The sequence below is a fragment of the Sander vitreus genome, chromosome 14 (assembly GCF_031162955.1).
Source record: "Sander vitreus isolate 19-12246 chromosome 14, sanVit1, whole genome shotgun sequence".
In the NCBI taxonomy this organism is placed as follows: Eukaryota; Metazoa; Chordata; class Actinopteri; order Perciformes; family Percidae; genus Sander; species Sander vitreus.
Window position 1 is genome coordinate 11999026 of NC_135868.1, and position 18618 is coordinate 12017643.

General features: G+C 41.7%; 2 protein-coding genes across 4 annotated transcripts; one reads left to right on the forward strand and one right to left on the reverse strand.

Annotated features, from left to right (window-relative positions):
- Positions 1-3091: 3091 nt before the first annotated feature.
- LOC144528689 (SH2 domain-containing adapter protein E-like) lies at positions 3092-11478 on the reverse strand. Its single transcript, XM_078267450.1, has 6 exons — positions 10337-11478; positions 8204-8327; positions 6655-6891; positions 5968-6214; positions 5546-5665; positions 3092-4878 (listed from the first exon to the last, which is right to left on the reverse strand). The coding sequence occupies exons 1-6, from the start codon at positions 10844-10846 to the stop codon at positions 4695-4697; spliced, it is 1422 nt and encodes a 473-aa protein (XP_078123576.1). The 5' UTR covers positions 10847-11478; the 3' UTR covers positions 3092-4694.
- A 623-nt stretch (positions 11479-12101) lies between these two features.
- On the forward strand, positions 12102-16161 carry pygo2 (pygopus homolog 2 (Drosophila)). 3 transcript variants are annotated; one of them, XM_078267447.1, is made up of 4 exons: positions 12102-12299; positions 13043-13106; positions 13721-13773; positions 13895-16161. In XM_078267447.1, the coding sequence occupies exons 2-4, from the start codon at positions 13055-13057 to the stop codon at positions 15527-15529; spliced, it is 1740 nt and encodes a 579-aa protein (XP_078123573.1). In that variant the 5' UTR covers positions 12102-12299; positions 13043-13054; the 3' UTR covers positions 15530-16161. The 3 variants fall into 3 exon arrangements, with proteins under 3 accessions (XP_078123573.1, XP_078123572.1, XP_078123574.1); XM_078267446.1 differs by having other exon boundaries at positions 12102-13106; XM_078267448.1 differs by lacking the exon at positions 13043-13106.
- Positions 16162-18618: the final 2457 nt, after the last annotated feature.

Here is an 18618-nt window from a genome sequence, read left to right on the forward strand (position 1 = left end):
ATAGAAAAGAAGAAAAAGGTTTTCTACACACAATTAAGATACATTTCAGACGTTTCTCTAATCTTTGTTTTTTTTATTTGAATGAAACCATCGAAGACATTTAAAGGGGAAACCTCTCTGTGGTGAAACTGCAAACAACTCATAGACACTACACACAGTTTTTTTGTGAGGGGATACAAGGCAAAATGGGTTGTAACCTCTGTTTTAATCTTTAACAAGTCATTGTGTTTTATGTTTTTTATTGAAAAATCTTAACCTGAAAGATAACTAGTAACTACAGTCATCAAATACACATAGTGCAGTAAAAAGTACAATATTTTACTCAGAAATGCAGGGGAGTAGAAGTATAAAGTAGTATCAAATGGAAATACAACTACCTAAAAATTGCACTTTGCAAATTGTACAGTACTAGAGTAAATGTATTTATATTCCACCACAGCATAGCTATAGGATGATTACAAAAGGGCTTTTCACATTGCACTTAGCTCCAGGCTAAGGGAGCTGTTAGCCTGGGGCTAAGAAAGTGTTCACACTAGCACAATCCTGGAATATTCCAAAGTGGGCTAACGTTGTCTTTAGCCTATAGGGCTTGCTGGCCCTGCTCCGGAGGAGAGTTAGCCTCGAGTTTGCTGGGTTATCCCCTGAAAATTGACTAAGAATGCAGTGCATAAGAATATGCACTGTAAAAAGGGTAAAACAGTGCTAATTGACTTGTAATTTAAGAGTAGTTTGCTCTGGTGAGTGACGTTACATGAAAAGTCTATGTCCTTTAACAATATATACTTATAACAAGCGTTATTTTGTGCATATTTTAGACTACACATTTATTGTGTATTCAAATGTAGTGCTTATTAAATGCAATGATATTCCAATGGGATTCTGTATGAGGAGAGGAGGCTGATTCAATAAATTTGGGGCTTGTAACTGAGGTGCATCAGTTGTAAGCCATGGTGAGTAAGTTATGCTTTGGGGCAGTTACTTAATTCTAAGTCACATGGCCTTTCCAAACACACTTGCACAAACAATGGCTCAAAGGCATCCTGCAAACAGTATCTAAAAACACGCCTGACCTTACAAGGTGAGCCAGTTTAAAGGCAAGAGTCTCTGCTGATGAATCACACATGGCAGGTGCTGCCTGCCTGTGTGAGGAAAGGAGATGAGCAACACAAAACCAAGTCACTGGCACCAAGCCTAAAGCATCTGATAAGGAAGGCAGGGACACTTTGGTTACCAATACAGCAGGTCAAGCGACACCAGATGTCAAGCCACCACATCCATTAGACAGGGATCACGTCAAGCTGTCATGCAAGCCTGAGAGAGGGAGCAGCGATTGCATGAGAGTAGGGTACATGTGAGAACAAAATGAAATTATTCATTCGTAGTATACAGAAGCATAGCTCCAGGTCTATATCATGTGATGATTTATTCCTTTCCAGGTGTAGCTAACTCTCTCTTTGGTAGAATTTGAGAAGGCCTGTTTCCTCAGGTTCATGAAATCCATCTTGATATAAGACCGCAGGGAGACCTTATGGCTGCAGTGCACTGCCAGAGAGGAGTCAGGAGGACACATATGAATTACAAGGACCTGGCTCCATATTCATAAAGAACATGCGTTGATAAAACAGGCAGTGGTGTAAAGTAACTAACTACACATTTAAGGTTTGTAGTATTTTATGTTGCTTCATACTTCTACTCTGCAACATTTCAGACTTTCAGACAACTTTTTAGATCAATATTTTACATTAAAAAAAGCATATAACAATCTTATAGAATACACCACAAGATTAAACCAGTGGTCCTTTATCTCTTTGGCCTGTGTGTAGTTGCGGGCCCGTTGCCACATTTCAGATGTCTGATTTGTTAGCACTTCCACTAAAGACGCATTTCTCCTCTTAACTTCTCCCATGGTGATCTTTAAAAAACAAAAACAAAAAAACTGTTCAAATGATCCAACATTTTACCCCAAAAAAGACAAAGATTTGAGAAAAGTCACACACACACACACACACACACACACACACACACACACACACACACACACACACACACAAAAAGAAGAAAACTAATTTGTGGAGCAGAACTTTGTTTTCTTCTTTTTTTCGACCCCATTGATCATCTCACGACTCCTCCGATTTATCTCATGACCCCAGGTGGAAACCACTGGACTAAACTACTGAACATTAAAGTAGGCCTGGTACAACAGTAAAATTCAGCTTACACACTAATGCATCAGTGCTAACAATCTAATAATGTCTTATATAATAATGTATCAGTCATAGAAACTATTTGTATGCAGAACTTTTGATACTTTTGCTGACACATTTAAATTGTTGTATTGGTACTTTGGCTTAAGTAAATGATCTTAAAACTTCTTCCACCACTGATCAAAGATATATTTCTTCTAGCTAAACAGGTAAAAGTGTCATCTCTGGATTTAGAGTAATGAAAGCTATGGGTCACTTCTTGCCTTCATAAATTAAAACTCTTGGCACCAAATAGAAGCAAACAGTGATAGTGTCCTCCCCGAGACCCAAGGTGACAGACAGATATCAGCCTCAGATAAGACACAGTGAGGTAAAGGAGAGGGGTGAATGATACGTAAGAAAAGGAGGGAAGGACAGAGTGTTGGTGTCAATTGCTCTTTTTTTCCTTCACATTAAGCGTCCTTGGCACAGGTGTAGTGATACTGCTCTTACTCTTTGTCTATTTTAGTGTTGCATTTACCTTAGATCTACACACAGCCTGCCTGCTGCTTGCAGGTACGTGAGATGTTTGTTCTCAACATGATCCTCAGCTAAACCTAATCTCCCTACTAGACCTTTCACCCTCACCTTTTCACTCTAACCTGGCATAATCTATCCCCCCTCAAGCGAAATGTAGCACTAAACTTCCAGACAAATTACCAAACCACTAAAACCACAATGAAGCTCTTGCCGTTAAAAGATTCATTGTGCTCAGAAGTGCCCTTATTCAGTCATTTCCAGCGTCTGTGAAGAGGCTGGTTCCTCAGGGACAATAAGGCAGTTTGATGCTTTGATCACTCCCTTTCAGAGGAAATATCGCTGACACAAACACCCTCACATTTTGCTGTTCATGTTGTTGTTTATTGGGATCAGAGAAATGCTCACAGAGGAACTCCAGCATCGAGATTAAGGACCTTCTATTCTAATCTGTTTTACGATTTTTGAACAAGCTTACCACATATTAAAAGACAAGGACAATGACAACTGTATAGCAGGTGTGTCCTCATATAACCTCTGCATCACTGCTCTGCCAAAAACTACAAACTGACCTCCCTTAAATCTTTGACGAGACATAAAAATGGCAGACAAAAATATAACATAAGACAAAATTGAACCTTATTATACCATATTTTTGTCATCCTGGCAGATCAGAGTTGTCCAAATGATTTTCAGCATATCTCTAAATTAAGAGTACATATCATGTCAAATGTTTGAGTTACATTAAAAATACACAAAAAAAATAAGACTTGGGAATATAATATAGTTACCACTTTTCAATTTGGTGTTCTGCTTCTTAGCACCAGGGGGGCATTAAACTATGAGGGAGGACAGCATTACTTTGTAGCAACAGAGGTCTGAATGAACCATGGCTTATTTTTTTAACAGTTTAAAAGAAAATTCTTCTTTTTACTTTTGCTTTTACTAATTTCTTGCACTTATAGCTATAAATGATCCCAATGCGTAGACCCAAAGTATGACAAAAAGCCCTTTATATTATAATGTTTTCTTACTACAAATCAACATAATGTGCAGGTTTATCTTACAGATATTCCCCAAAACGAATAGGCATGTTAAGCTGAAAACCAAAGATGAAATGTAGTGTAATTTCTTGTCATGAAAAGCCATGGTCCTTTAAGCACATTGCAACAGGGTGAATCACTCTTCATAGTGCAGATTAAACAATGGAAACAACTCCCTCATTCACAGTTAAACAGAGGAAATCCTCAAGGGGCAGTGGTTACAGACAACTAACAAGTATACCAGCATAAACTAGAAATATGCTGCGAGCACAAATATTAAAATAGCTAGTCTTTGTTCATATCTTGATAAGTGTAATGATATGCTCTGTGCATGGATTTTACCAACTATTAATTTTGAGGAAAGAAAAGACTTCTTTGTGTTGGCATGTTGGTGCATTGTACCGGCACATCCACCAGAGGGGGAAAGAGAGCCACAAACTACTGAGTTTCACTCCATGTCAAAACTCCTTTCTGCTTCATAGTGAATTTAACTTAGTAACAATAACAAAAATATCACAAGTAGCTTCTAATAGAGCCACATCAGATAATTAAAACATCACATCTGTGCGCGAGTCACATCACATTTCAGCATTAAAAGTGCCTCGTCGTCTGCGCTGAGCTTCTCCCCCTGTTCACATGCAAAACAGCAGCCTAATGTTTTGCATCAGCTGCACATCAAAGTAAAACACAGACAAAAGAATGCATCCAGAAAGACACAGAGTGAGCCGCAAATGTTTTCTGATTATCAAATAAAAATCATAAAACATGGCACAAAGTAGGGTCATATAGCCAAGTTATAAAATGAGACAGAGCAGTAGAAGTACACAATGATCAGAGAAGTGAGGTCTTGACTGATTGTTGGAAACATTTTGTCCATGCAGGCCCAGAGGTGTGCTTGTTTTGTCCACCTATAAGCAGGGCTGGGGTAGAGTCAGTGGATGCGAGGCACTGGGTGCAGCAGAGTCATGTGCTCGGCGCCGTTGAAAGGCAGACGCTGAGTGCAGTAGTGATGCACCACCTCTGGGATGCTGGGGAACACGCAGCTGCTCTGGTCCAGGGTGTAGCCGCTTTCTTTGGTCTGGGCAACAATGATATGAACGCAGCCTTGGCTCGTCCTGAGTCACACAGAGGAGAGGAAAGGTAAAGTATTAACCAATTATACACACAAACGTGTCATAAAAACAGGACTTTTTTTAAATTAAACATGAATTATGGATCTTATTTTGCATTATACAAGTTTAATTTTACTTACTGGTATGCATTATATTTATTAGTATACATAGCCAAAAGTTAAATGATAAAGCTAGCATTATTCTATCTTTGTCTTATATAATGAAAAGACCAAAATCAGAATTGTTAGTCTGTCCGTCGTTCCCAATAAAATTGCTCATGAATATATATTTTCATTTTTATAAAAGTCTAAATACTTTCCTAAAAACGCTGATGCCTGTAGTTTTTAGCAAACATTAGTAGTAAATTTGCTAGGGACTATTTTTAGCTGTGGATTACACATTTGTGCTCTTGCGTGTAAGTGTGGCTTAGTGATGTGTGAAAGGTATTGCTGGTTCTGGTCTTTTAAAGGCATTTATAGATATTATAAATATTAAATATAAATAAATATTAACGGCCTGATCCTTTACAAAGTTATGCTAAAAATAATTAATAATGAAATAAACTACTTTTCACTGCTGTTTACAACTGGACTAAATACATCAGTATCATTCAGATCAGATCAGTAAGTAACATTTCAGCCATAGAGATGCCCTTTCAGGTTGCACTCACTTGAGGGCGATGGAGTACTTGCTGTTGTCCGACTCACTGTTCCTGACCAGAAAGCTGGCCTCTTTACATGATTGCAACTGAAACTCCGCCTCCTGACGAGTCACACAGCCATGGTACCAGCTGAGACAGAAGGTGGGAAAGAGGGAGATTACATTTCATCTGCTATTGATCAAGTCTAGAACCTCATTTCATACAAACCCCTTGAAAATGAGCAGGATTTTTACATAACACTGAAATCTATTAAAAATCTGGGAGTGAGGTTTATTGCGAATTATTATATTAAGGATAAAAAACAAATGCAGACTCATTATGACATACATTTGAAATCATTTTAAAATGGTTTGAGTATTACATGCATCTACAGGGAAAACCCAACATTGAGGTATAATGATGAATGATTTTGCACCACTCTCCCTCCTCACCTCTGTTTTTCCAGGGGCAGGGACGGGTCAACACAGCGGGCCTCAGTTTCAGGGTTGCTGCCAGAGGTGGTGGATGGCGACAGGGTCGGAGGAGAGGATCGCAGGATCTTCTGGGTCCAGCTTTTCTGCCTCAGATGCTGATGCTGCTGTTGTTGTTGCAGCTGAGCTGGCGGATGTTGCGGCTGCCTGGTGAGTGTGGGGTGAGGCGTCTCATCTTTGGTTTGGCGTTCAGAGCTGTCAAACTGTGCTGAGGGAAGAAGAGAGACGAGAAGATATGAAGTCATGTAAAGAAACAGTGCTTGAACTGGGTGCTGAAGCCTCCTGTAAACATAGAATAAGAAGACAGCAGTTTGATGATTCATGCAAGATGTTATTCAATATGCTGTTGGTCTATGCAGCATATAAAATATAAATGTGAGAGCAGGCCTGAGTTGTTTTTTTTCCTCACAAATACACTTCATATTAATCTAAGGCAGAGAAGAGGCAGTGGGTGTATGACTTCAGCACTGTTGCACACTGTAATCAGTGATGTATTCTTTAAAAACAAAGTGTTGCTATTTGAGGTATAAAAATTAGGAAATTATTAACAATTTAAAAGTGCAGGAAATCCAGGTGTGCACAGAAGCAAACATTTCCTTAATGCTCAGCTTGTTCTCAGATATGCGGTGTGACAAACGTCTGATGTACCTGACAGAGTTCTAACAATATGCTCCTTCTTCCACTCCCAGGGCAGCTCGTACTCAGTGGAGGGACGAGGATCCAGCTCGGGACGTGTGACCGCCGTCTTGGCCCCCTCACCGCTTCCCTCATATGGGACGTCATATATCTGTAAGGGCACAGGCTGACCTTCCTCCCCCATTCCCTCGCTCGCCTCCATCAGCCCACACACCTTCAGCAGGTCCTTGGACCCCCGACGTCTAATCTCTTGCAGGTAGAAAACAAGGGATTCAAGATTAAAATCTCTTCTGAGAGCTGAGCATAGAACCACCATCAGGTAAAGAAGACTGGAGTGATGTATGACATCAACTGCAACAGCTGTTGGATACATTACATAAACGGAAAAGATACTGGAATCAACCAGACACCAGACCAAAACCAGCCACATTATGGACTGGGAAGGTGTCAAATTCACTATTATTTACAGGCTTCAATAACCATAACAGGATACACTTCTAATGAGGCACTCCTTATACAGGGTTTATACATTGTATCTAATAGCTTTATTAATGGTTAATAAATCATTTGCTAATGCTCAATAGATTAGTTTGTTGGGTTGGGTTGCCAGGTTGTGACAAACCCATTTGCTGGTGTTTTTCCTTTTTTTGTGGCAATAATGCTGTTATGAATGTTGGTAATCCATTAATGAATGCTATGTTGTAAATAAATAGATTAAGATTAATTATAGATTAACTGATCAATAACACATAGTAAAGCCATTAGGTAGACCTTTTAAAGCCTTTATAAAAGGTGAATCTGCTAAGTAACTGATGTAAGCTGGCACATAGAGTGTTAATAATAACGCTGCCCTACTCTCATAGCCTTTCTTATTGAGTCACAGTGACATCAGAGTCTTGCTTACTTCCTTAGTATGATTTCAGCCTCATAAATTGACTCTGTCACATCGTCACTTCCTCTGTAGACTTCTCTGAGGAGGCCTGGAAGTAGCACATGCATGCACTGATTGAAGTTAAATCTACTAGACACTACAATACAATAAAACATTTTCACATTCACAGCAGGCTATAGTGTAACCCTTTTAGTTATAACAATGGAGTGATGGAATGAAAGGTCAGGAGAGCATGTGATTGGACGACGGACCACCCATCTTCCTAGATGCTGGGAAGTTTTGATAAATGGTCAGACAGGTCCAAATAGGGGGTTACACAGAGCTGCGTCCGAGAGGAGGCAGGGGGCACTGAGGGACAACTTCCTTTTTAGAGAATAGTACCAGGAAACAGAGACAGGAAAGAGGAAGCAGGGGCAGGAAACTGCACCCATTGTCTGCAGCACAGTTACCATGGCAACCCCATGGGGTGCAGAGAGCACTAGGGGAGCAAGTTCATGTTCTCACTGCTCGGCCTGCAGAGACTGAACATGTGAATCCTGTCATTCACCAGGGGGCTAACACAACTGTGTAGATTCAGTGATTCGGGGACTGAATGAAATAGCACAGCTCTTTCCTATCAGCTGACAGCTACAAGAGAAGGCAGTATACGCATATTGATGAAAGTCTCACCAGTAATCATCTGCTGGGCATCGTAAGGCTCCATGTAACCATCGTTCTCCCCGACCCTCTCTGCCTCCCTTTGCTCTCTGGTCTTTTGAGCATCAAAGGGATCTGCGTAATCCTCAAGGATGACCTGAATCACAAAACACAGGATTTTTTTTTCAAGCATAATAAGATACTTAAAACTGAAAAACAACAATAAAAGTTTTCAGAATGGCACCAAATAATAGGGCTAAAAAGAAACAAGGATTCCCCAACAAAGGGTACTTCTGATTGTGCTACCAGCTACGACAGGTTGACAGCTTTTACCACCTGCAGAAAAGAATCACTGTCTGGTATGAAAACACGTTGTAACCTCTTTATATACAGTCTATGGTTGTAACATTATCTAACTTTATATAATTAATAGTGTGAAATATCATCCAGTTTAAAATAGTTTTGTCTATAAAATGTCATGAAATTGTAAAAACAAAATCCCCATTTTGTGCCAAATGTCTTGTTTGTCTGAAAAGCAGTCCAAAAGCCAAATATATTCAATTTAATATCAAATATGGCAAAGAAAGACAGAAAATCCTCACCTTTGAAAAGCTGGAACTGGCAACAACTTTTTTTGTATTTTTGCAGTTAATCAATCATCAAATAGTTGCAGATTAACTTTCGATTGACTAATCGATTACTTGGATCGGCTCTAGTTTAAAATCAGTAAGTAAATAAGTTTGACAAAACACTAAGTGCAGTAAACTACAAGAAGGCTTCAGCTAAGAAAACCTGACACTTCATCTTGTCTTAAGAGCTCACTCTCTCTCTTCACATTTATATCTCTCTGTTCACCACCTCTTTTCGGCTACACCAGTCATGCCTGACTGTCTTGTCATCTTATCAGTGCCATATCATTTGTTGTTTGTTTTACAAGCCACTGTCCAAGAGACAATGGCAGGCCGTAAAATGAAGTTGTCAGCAGATGCTTGACAGGCTGAGATTCAGTGAGTTGTTAACATGTTTAGTTTAAAGCGGTTTAGACTGCAACACAGATACATATTTCCTTATTCAAATCTTACAATATGTTACACCTTCACCTCCTGTGGAAATAACGTAATGTTCTTTATGAACAGGGAAAATAAGACATATAACACACAGTAACTCCACCAATCAAACCGAGTGGCTGCTGCAAACTTTGAGATCAAGAACAGGGATTTACTCCCTTTCTGAAATATAAAACTCACATTTTATTCTTGCTCTCTTTTATGGGTCTTTTTTTCTCACCGTCCCTCCGCTATCACTATCCCTGACTTCACTATCTTTCTCCCTTTTTTTTCCAAAGCCAAGCTGGAGGGGACTTGGGTTAGCGCCTAAGTGTCAAATAACACGATGCTTTTGATAACATGATAGCCTTCTTCACCATGGGGCCTGAATCTAGTGAAAGAGAGGGGTGAGGCAGAGGAAGGGGAGGGGGGTGGGAGAGAAGAGGAATACTGAGCCAGATTACATACAGGAGAGAAAGGTACGGCCTCAGGTCTGACCACAGCTTTCCATTCAAGGCAAGGAAGGTGGGTGTAAAGGCGAGGAGTGGAGAGAAAGAGAAGGAGCGATAGAAAGACAGACTGAGGAGCGGACACAATGGGTATCACGGAGACAAAGGAGAGGGAGAAACTGAAACAATAATATCAATTTTCAGAGCTTGGACTGGATCCATTCTACTTCATTGTCAACAGTATTGATGACACATGTTATTTTGTAGTAGAAGTACTTAGTTACATTTCACCAGTGATGTTTGCTGATGTATTAACATGTAAGAGGCTCATTTTAACTATGCTACTATTTGGTAGAGTTATTCTTAACATTATCATTCTATAAACTAGAATTCCCATGTTACATCTTAATCTAATCTAATTAAATATACAGTAGCACAAAATGAAAATACTTAATATTGTCAAGTACAGTAGGCTACTTGAGAAAATAGCCTTGTTTACTTTCTAGGAAAACAAATAACCTAAATCACACAACAGCTGTTAGTTAACCCCACATAATTTATTAAGAACGTCCCTTGTTACATCAATTAAAAAAAAACTATGCCAAGTCTAAATATTCACCAAAATTGTTACAAATTGATCTCCACGGGCTGAGATTGCATTGGTTACTCACCGTCTCTGTTTTGCACTGGACTGGTTTCTCTGCTTCAGGTACCACTTGATTGGTGATGGTGCCGCTGTTGAAGTTAGGGCTTTTGTCCAGCTTGTCCACTCGGATCAGCCGGTTGATGTAAGCGTTGGCAGATGGAGAGCTTTTCAGAGGTCTGTGCTGCTCTTCAAATACCGGCTCCGCTTTGGAGTTCTTGCGACTTTTCCCTGACAGGAGGTTGTCCCAAACTTTTCCATCTGTCGGGGAGCTTACACTGTTTTTACTCAACTCTATGGCTGAGTTCTTTCGATTTCTTCCGGACAGGAGAGACCCAACTCCTCCACCTCCTCCGCATGTGTTGTCACCAGAGGAGTTTTTGCGATGGCCCGTTTTGGAGCCTGTTGTTTTGGTACCAATGCCGGCCACCAGCCCCGTTTTATTGACTCTTGGTTGTGAGCCTGATTCGGAGGCTGAGCGGATCCTGTCGGTACCATTCTTCAGATTGATGGGGAACTCCTTGAACCACTTTGCCATTATTACTCAGAACAACCTCTCTGCCTGTTTCGACACCTTTAAGCGCCATGCACCACAGGGCCCCGGAGACGCACCTTTAGAAATCACAGTCTTTCTAACAAAAGACTTCCGTTGCTTTATTCTAGTACAGAGCATGTGTAGACTACAAAATCTCCACGCTTCAGTTTAAATCATGTCATAAATGCTTTCAAAAGTCAATGGCTCTAGTCTTCAACCTCCAACTTTACAAAATATACACAAAAAAAATAAATAAATAAAAAAGACCAACAGGCTAAATGCCTTTTTGGCAAAAGAAAGAAAGAAAAACCAATACCCCTAGGCTACTTTATCCCATTTGTGATGCACCTGTTCCTTCTTCTTCTCAGAGGAAAAATGTATTCCCTTTGGATAAAAAGATGTCTTCGGTGTGGGATGACTATAAAGAAGGCAAAATTCTTCTTGCTTCTGATTTGTGGTCCCATTCCCAGAGTGCCTTATCTGGTCTTTCACAACTCCCACTGTCGCAATGAGGCTCCTGACTGTGCCTGGAGTATAGAGGGGAGGGGGTAGGCTGTATGAAGTTAAGAGGGGGAGGCAGGACCGGTGGGCGGTGAAAAACTTTTAATTGTAAACACCATTGTAGAATAAGCATTTGGGGAGTTTAGTATTGTACTTTAGACTGACCTATGCCAAGGTAACCCACCAAGGATTTTGACACCTTTATTAGCCTATTATTTTGCTTTATAATTAATGTAGTCAATGTTTTAACTGCAGTATACAATATAATAATTATATGTGAATCAAAATGGATATTGAGAAAAATGTTGATTATGCTCTGAGGCATGATTAACAAGCTAACATACTGCTAATGCTAAAGATTTTTCAGATAAAGTCTTAAATTGAACTTGACAGTTATGCTAATATTTTGATGATGGTTGTTAATTCAAGATTAATCAAAATGTCACTTGATAATGGCCTTAATTGGCTGTCTAATCAATGTCCACCCCTTCTTTAATTGTACAGGGTATCGTTGGGAAATGGTCTGTTCTGAGCTGCTCCACACATACCAGTGAAAGGTATGACACTAATGCTATAAATTAAAACAAATACTATGGACGATGGTGATACGGATAGTTTTTCAAAACATAATATTCTAATTTTATATATTGTACAATACACTCTGGGTTTTAATCATTTTAGTTAAAAATGTGTTTTATATTCATGAAGTATACTTTTCGACACCCCCATATTTGCCATGAGATGTAACCTTCCATCGTGCGCGATACTCTTGCTTGTCCCTCTTTGTCCGGTGGCGATAGAAGGCCATGATAATTATGGCAAAATTTGCGTTTTTGAATGAATTATAGTTGAATGGTGGATCAACAAGCATACACCGTGCGAGGACCAGTTTGCTGGCAATGACACACCAGAGAGTTTCAATTTAAAGGACAGCAGAGCAAGCAACGGAGAAAGGGTACAGTTTGCTTCCAAGACAGTCTGCAAGATGGCTAGCTATCTTCAGTGGCATGCTAACGTTAGCTAGCAAGCTAATGTTATCATAGTAAACAACAGTTTTCAAAAGATGATCGGTTTATTTATCTGATTAATGCTATGATAAGTGGAATTAACTGCACATTTTCACAAGTCATTGTAGAAAGATAAGTCACAGTTTCGGATTAATGTTCCAGTGTTGCCGCTACTGGGTGAAATCTCAACGTTGCTAGCTAACCACATTGAGTAACGTGGCTAGCTAGTTAGCCAAGGTAGTAACTAGCTTGCGTTAGCTAGCTGGTCGACTTCTTTGCTGCACATCTGTAAGTGATCATTTATATAGGGAGGGGGTGACCTGTAACTTGCTTGTACTGGCAGTCAAGCCAGGTATCAAGCAACCAGTTTCAGTTAGTTGGAACAAGACGAACTTGTGCTAAATAACGTGAACCAGCTCAGTTTTACCTGACGTTTTATTTGGTGACCAAATCCCGGCGTGACAGACACCGTGGCGAAATATTTGCAGCTGTAAAGGTGTTTGCAGACCTGGGCCGGCGTTATAACATAACATAAAATACGTGTTAGCTACTGCTGTGATGATAACCATTAATACGTTGACATGACCTGAAGGCAGAATTTCCACCTACTCGGCTCATAGCCTTCAAGACGTCGTCATTTTTAACTTTTTTTTTCTTGCATATGAACGGTGATATGCCACTTCACCGACAGTCATATTAGCTAATGGCTGCCGAATCGGGGAGACTACTGGCGGGACAAGGAAAACGAAGCAAAGGTAGGAATTTATTTCACCCATCTCCCAATCAGATCGGAATCATCCATTACTGCGCTGCAATGGGCTGCACTGGTGCTGTTAGCAAATCCCTTCTCGCCTCCCCCATATGTAAACTTCACGACTGTCTCCGGTGGTGGCTGTTTCTCACAGAGTGGATCTGTGAACGGGGTTCATGTCTATCTTGCTGTAAATGTACCTTCAACTCCGTTTCCTCGTTCTCATGTCTTCGTCTTTTCCTGTCTCCCTCATTGACCTTACCTCTTCTGCCTCTGTTTGCGGCCTCTCTCCCTCTTGCCTGGGTCATTTGGTCTGCCTGGGTCATTTGCGATTCAAGGCTTCATAACCTTGGTGATGATAGCGCCTGGATGTTCAGCATCTTGTCCTCATGCCAGTCTATGTCCCATCATTGAATCCATCTCAACTGTTGGACTTGAAAAAGAGGACCTAGGTCTAAAGCTGCTCCACTCTGTCACTAAGGGGTATTGGCCAATCCAAATGTGATGGTGCGCTTGATTGGTGGTGGACCAATAACATGAGACACAAAGGCCTATTTTTGTTGTCTAATATTATATTTCCCCATTTCCACCCCTTCCCTCCATATTTCACTATTTCAGCTTCACAGATGAAGAGCCCAGAGAAGAAGAAGGCGAGGAAATCCACCAACCAGGTAATAGTTGTTTTTAGAAATCTGATTACTTTGCAACGTAAAAGAAACATTATCTCAGTATGTGACAAGTGGACGCTAAAAAGTGTTCTGTTTTGTTTTTTTTTTGTCATTTTTGTTTTAGGCGGCAGGGTTCTCCCACCTCACTGAGTTTGCACCCCCACCTACCCCCATGGTGGACCACCTGGTCGCCTCCAACCCCTTCGACGATGACTTCGGCCCCCCATCCCGACCTAGTGGGACAGGTGGACCAGGTGGTGCTCCATTTCTACCCAGCCCAGGCGGAGGAGGTGGGTATGGAGGTAGAATGAGCGGAGGCATGGGCTTCATGGGAGGCCCAGGAGGACCAGGTGGCGGCCAACCTGGACGAAGGCCACCGTTTGGCCCTCCATCCAACGCTGGACCTCACCACCAGCTCGGCTTTGGAGGAATGCCTGGCTTTGGAGGTGGTGGTGGGGGCGGTAGTGGGGGAGGAGGAGGAGGAGGGGGAGGATTCCCCCCAGGTGGCCCTTCTCAGTTCAATATGCCACCAAACTTCAGTCCACCCATGCACCCCGGGCCAGGATTCAATCCCATGTTGTCTCCAGGGGCTATGGGAGGTCCCGGGGGAGGAGGGCCACCCCACCCTCGGTTTGGCATGCCTCCACAGCAGCAGCACGGACAGGGTGGACACCCATTCAACAGCCCACCATTACCTGGTGGTGGAGGCCCAAGAGGGCCCCCACATGGCCCCCTGCCTCCCATGGGTGGAGGCATGGGTCCTGGGATGAACATGATGGGTGGCATGGGTGGTGGCCCTGGAGGCAACATGGTGGGAGGGTTACCAGGTATGCCCCCTCAAGGACAGTTCCCTCCCTCACAGGATGGGCCCTACCCTGGCCCCAGTCCGCCAGGGCCAGGCAACGAGGATGGAAAAAACTTTGGTGGCGGAGGGGCTCCGTCTGGGCCGCAGCAGCAGCAACAACAGCTTAACCTAAATCCCAACGGCCCCCCTCCTAATAATACCACACCTGGCCCTCCTCCTAACTCTGGCCCACCACAGTCAGGAGGGGGCTTCCCTGGCCACCCTGACGTCCAGCAGACCAACACCAATACACCTGGTCAGCCTCCCTCAGCACCGCCACAGCCTAACCCCAACTCTTCTCCTACTGGTCCCCTGAATGGATCAGGCCAGCCTCAGCATCCACCACCCAGTCAGCTACAACCCCCCAGCAATGCAAATACCCCCAACTCTAACAACTCTACCCAGCAGCAACAATCCACTCCACCTAACTCTGCCCCTGGCTCCACCCCATACAACCAGCAGAACAACACTCCTGGTGCTGGTGGTCCCATGCCAAATGCGGCCCCCAATTCAGGTCAGAACAGCATGACCAACAACAACGGAAGCAACACTCCTGGCAGCAACCCCAATCCCCCCTCTAACTCCACTTCGACCCCAAACACCCAGTCTCCCCTTCCCCCTGGCCCTGCTGCCCCGTCGACTGGTCCTGGAAAACTCTGTGGCCCCGGGATGGTCTTCCCTTGTGGCCTTTGTACGGCAGAAGTGCATGACGATCAGGACGCCATCCTGTGCGAGGCGTCGTGCCAACGCTGGTTCCACCGTGACTGCACAGGCCTGACAGAGCCTGCGTACGGGCTGCTGACTCGAGAGAGCGCTGCTGTTTGGGCCTGTGACTTCTGCATCAAGACCAAGGACATCCAAGCTGTGTTTGTGCGCCAGGGATTAGGCCAGCTGGTGGCAGCTAATGAGAGTTGAGAAGTGGATGAGAAAGGAACAGTGTGGAGGTGCATCACATAAGGACAAATGGAGACATTCTTTGCTTTGATCTAACTGATGACCTGTGTGTCATGTCAGCTACTTGCCCAACTTTCTCTTGACTAGCCCTTTACTTGTTCACTACACAGAGAAACACCCTCATTGACATTCATGCTTATATATAGCACTTTGAGTGACTCTTGCTAAATGATTTTTCTTCCCCCCCCTTAAAGAAGTCAGATCATGATGAATGTTAAACTACACAGTCATTCAGACATCTAGCCTGCCAACCAGCAAAGCACTGACACCAACACACTACCTCACAAACTTTGTGACTGACTGGCATGGACGCTCCCGCACTGACTGACTGTGATTGACTCGCCACACTCATGCACCACATGGGTATGATGATATTTCAAACACACAAACCCACGTTAGGCGGAGAAAGTAATGTGGAAATATTCCTCTACTGTGTATTGACACAATGACTCGAAGTGTCGGCGTTATTCTCTGATTTTTGCGGCTTTAAAGTACAACAGACATAATATCAAATCTTTAAAATTGAAAAAAGTAATTGAACGACTGCCTGAAAATCTTAAAGGGACTTGGGTTTCGTTATTGAATTGATTCACAGCTCTGCCATCGAAATGCTTTATTCTAGCACTGCCCTGTCACATTGTTAGCCTTTTTACTGCAAGCAAGTGAACGAAGATGGAAAATTATATCAGTGTATTGCAGTGTAAAATCTCTAAAATCAAGTGTTTTGTGAAACACATTATTGGGGGAAAAACAAAAAAAAAATTGGTAGTTCCTGCATACATACACAGACTTGTACTTCTTGTATCTGTCGTTTTGTACCCAGTGCTGATTAATCCAAAGGAGACCCCTGCCGAGATTTCATCCACACGTCACATAGAGGATTTTACCACAAAATAGTTGTAAATATTAGGACAAAACATTAGTCCAGAACTCCCATCAGTTGTGAACATGCCACCAAGTTGAACAATGAACAAATGAGTTGAACTTACGTGTTTTTTGTTGTATACAGTATGACGTTTTGGTTTTTATACAGTACATTCGAGTCAACCATTTCTGTTTATCTCTGCAGTACACATGGATTGTGAAATCAGTGCTTTTGGATGGTGTTGGCATAGCAAGTAGTGACATCATGTCATATCAGATGTGCATTGTCCTTTTTAAATAAATAATAAAAAAAAGAGGGGGAAAAAAAAAAGTGTGTGGGGGGGTGCATGTGAACCAATGCAGTAACTGTCTGATCTGTTTGTTTATATTCTGGCCTCTGCGCTGCAAGAAGCCTTGAAGTAGACCAAATAACTTAAGAGCGAACAAAACCCATTTTCACATTTCTGTCACGGTATAAGGTGTTTATAACTATTCTTCCTTTTCGCTGTCCTTATTTTTCTTTATTCAATGTCCAAGTTGCCTTTCTTTTCTTGCTCTCTCAGCTGTTCCTTTTTGTTTTGTACTGTTATTTTTGCTGTGCTCTTGCTCTGCTCTGGCGCCTCCTGGTGGGACCTGGAGGAACCAGTCAGTCCCACACCAGGTGGGGAAGGGAAAGGTACTGAACTCTGAAGTAAAGACAGAATTTTTTTTTTTTTTGTACTTGTCCATGTCTGTTTTATTTACTTTTTTTTATTTGTTTGCTAATTGTATTAAAATGAGGGTTGTAAAACCCGTATGAAACTGATAATGAAATTTCTTTTCCATAATGCTCAGAGTTACAGCTAGATACCTTTTTATTATCTGTGTTTACGGTTTAATTTTTCCTTGGTCATCAGGGATTTGCTTTAAGGTTTTCTTCTCGTTTCATTGTGAAATTCATTTGAAAAAACGATTGATGAATAATGTCAGAATTTTCTAAGAAGTTTCCTGGAGAAAAAAACTAATTTGGTACCAATTATAAGTAAAATGGAGAACATTCAATTGGTACACTTCAAATTGATTCCAATGAAATGCTAAAATAGCATAACAAAGATCATCTGACAGCTGGTCAGTTGCAAATTCAAAAATAGACAATTTGCCTTGAGGGAAACAAACAGTTTGACAATAAAGATTAATTGATTATGATAAATCATTATTTACTTGGGTTTAAATTGAGTTCTTTCAAAGAAATGCCTCTGTCTCTTTTGCCTATACTTGGTACCAAATTACATAGCTCTTTTCAGAAAACGTCAATAAATGAGTAGGAAATTATTTGGATATTTAATTAAATTTACAACAGATTGTTCGTTCACATAGACTCATTACAGCCCTTAGATAAGTGAAGACAGTCTATCATAGGTCACTTGACAAAAAAAGAAAAGCTAAGTGAGTCAAAATTTGCAGTAGAGATAACATTTTCCACAGAGTTTTTAAAGTCAATTAAATTATACCTTATTTGAATTGTTACAAATGCAGTTTAATAGCCTTGTAAGCTGCATTGTACCATGCTAACAGTAGTTTTTTTTCCTGTCAATAGCTCCTGTTAATTAAACTTAGCACAAAGAGTAAGGAAATTTGTGTTTGGTAGATTATTTCTCTGTGGTAACAATGCTTTTTGGCAATACATCTTATACTGTTGGAAAGCCTGTTTAGTTCCCTTTCAAATGGTGCCCCATTTGTAAGGAACATGCATTTGTGGGATGAGCAGCAGCGCTGAGTATGTGGGTTGCGCCCATGAAAAATTTGCCAAATCTTCTCTGCCAATGCCAAACAGCTTATTCTGCCATTGACTCATTTGGTGTTTGGTGGATTGGATGATTGAAGTTTGAAGAAACAAGACATATTGGCAATTTAACAATTTATTCATTTCACAAACAGGAGCCTCAGTAGCGTGTGGAAGAACCATACACAGCCTGGCACCTCCTCCTCATGCTGGTCACCAGCCTGGTCACACACTGCTGTGGGATGGCATCCCATTCTTCAACCAGCATTTGTTGCAAGTCTGCCAACGTGGTTGTGTTGGTCACTCTGGCACGAACAGCACGCCCAAGCTGATCCCACAAGTGTTCAATGGGGTTGAGGTCAGGACTGCTGGCAGGCCATTCCATCCTCTCCACTCCCACATTCTGGAGGTAGTCTCTGATAAA

What these genes read in the sequence shown, in the direction of transcription:
- pygo2 (XM_078267446.1), top strand. Translation starts at nt 13,055, where the DNA reads ATGGCTGCCGAATCGGGGAGACTACTGGCGGGACAAGGAAAACGAAGC. An exon ending in ACAAGGAAAACGAAGCAAAG is followed by an intron (nt 13,107 to 13,720) that starts GTAGGAATTTAT and finishes TCACTATTTCAG; the next exon opens with CTTCACAGATGAAGAGCCCA. An exon ending in CGAGGAAATCCACCAACCAG is followed by an intron (nt 13,774 to 13,894) that starts GTAATAGTTGTT and finishes TTTTTGTTTTAG; the next exon opens with GCGGCAGGGTTCTCCCACCT.
- LOC144528689 (XM_078267450.1), bottom strand. Translation starts at nt 10,846, where the DNA reads ATGGCAAAGTGGTTCAAGGAGTTCCCCATCAATCTGAAGAATGGTACC. An exon ending in TCCAGTGCAAAACAGAGACG is followed by an intron (nt 8,328 to 10,336) that starts GTGAGTAACCAA and finishes TTTGTGATTCAG; the next exon opens with GTCATCCTTGAGGATTACGC. An exon ending in TGCCCAGCAGATGATTACTG is followed by an intron (nt 6,892 to 8,203) that starts GTGAGACTTTCA and finishes TCTACCTGCAAG; the next exon opens with AGATTAGACGTCGGGGGTCC.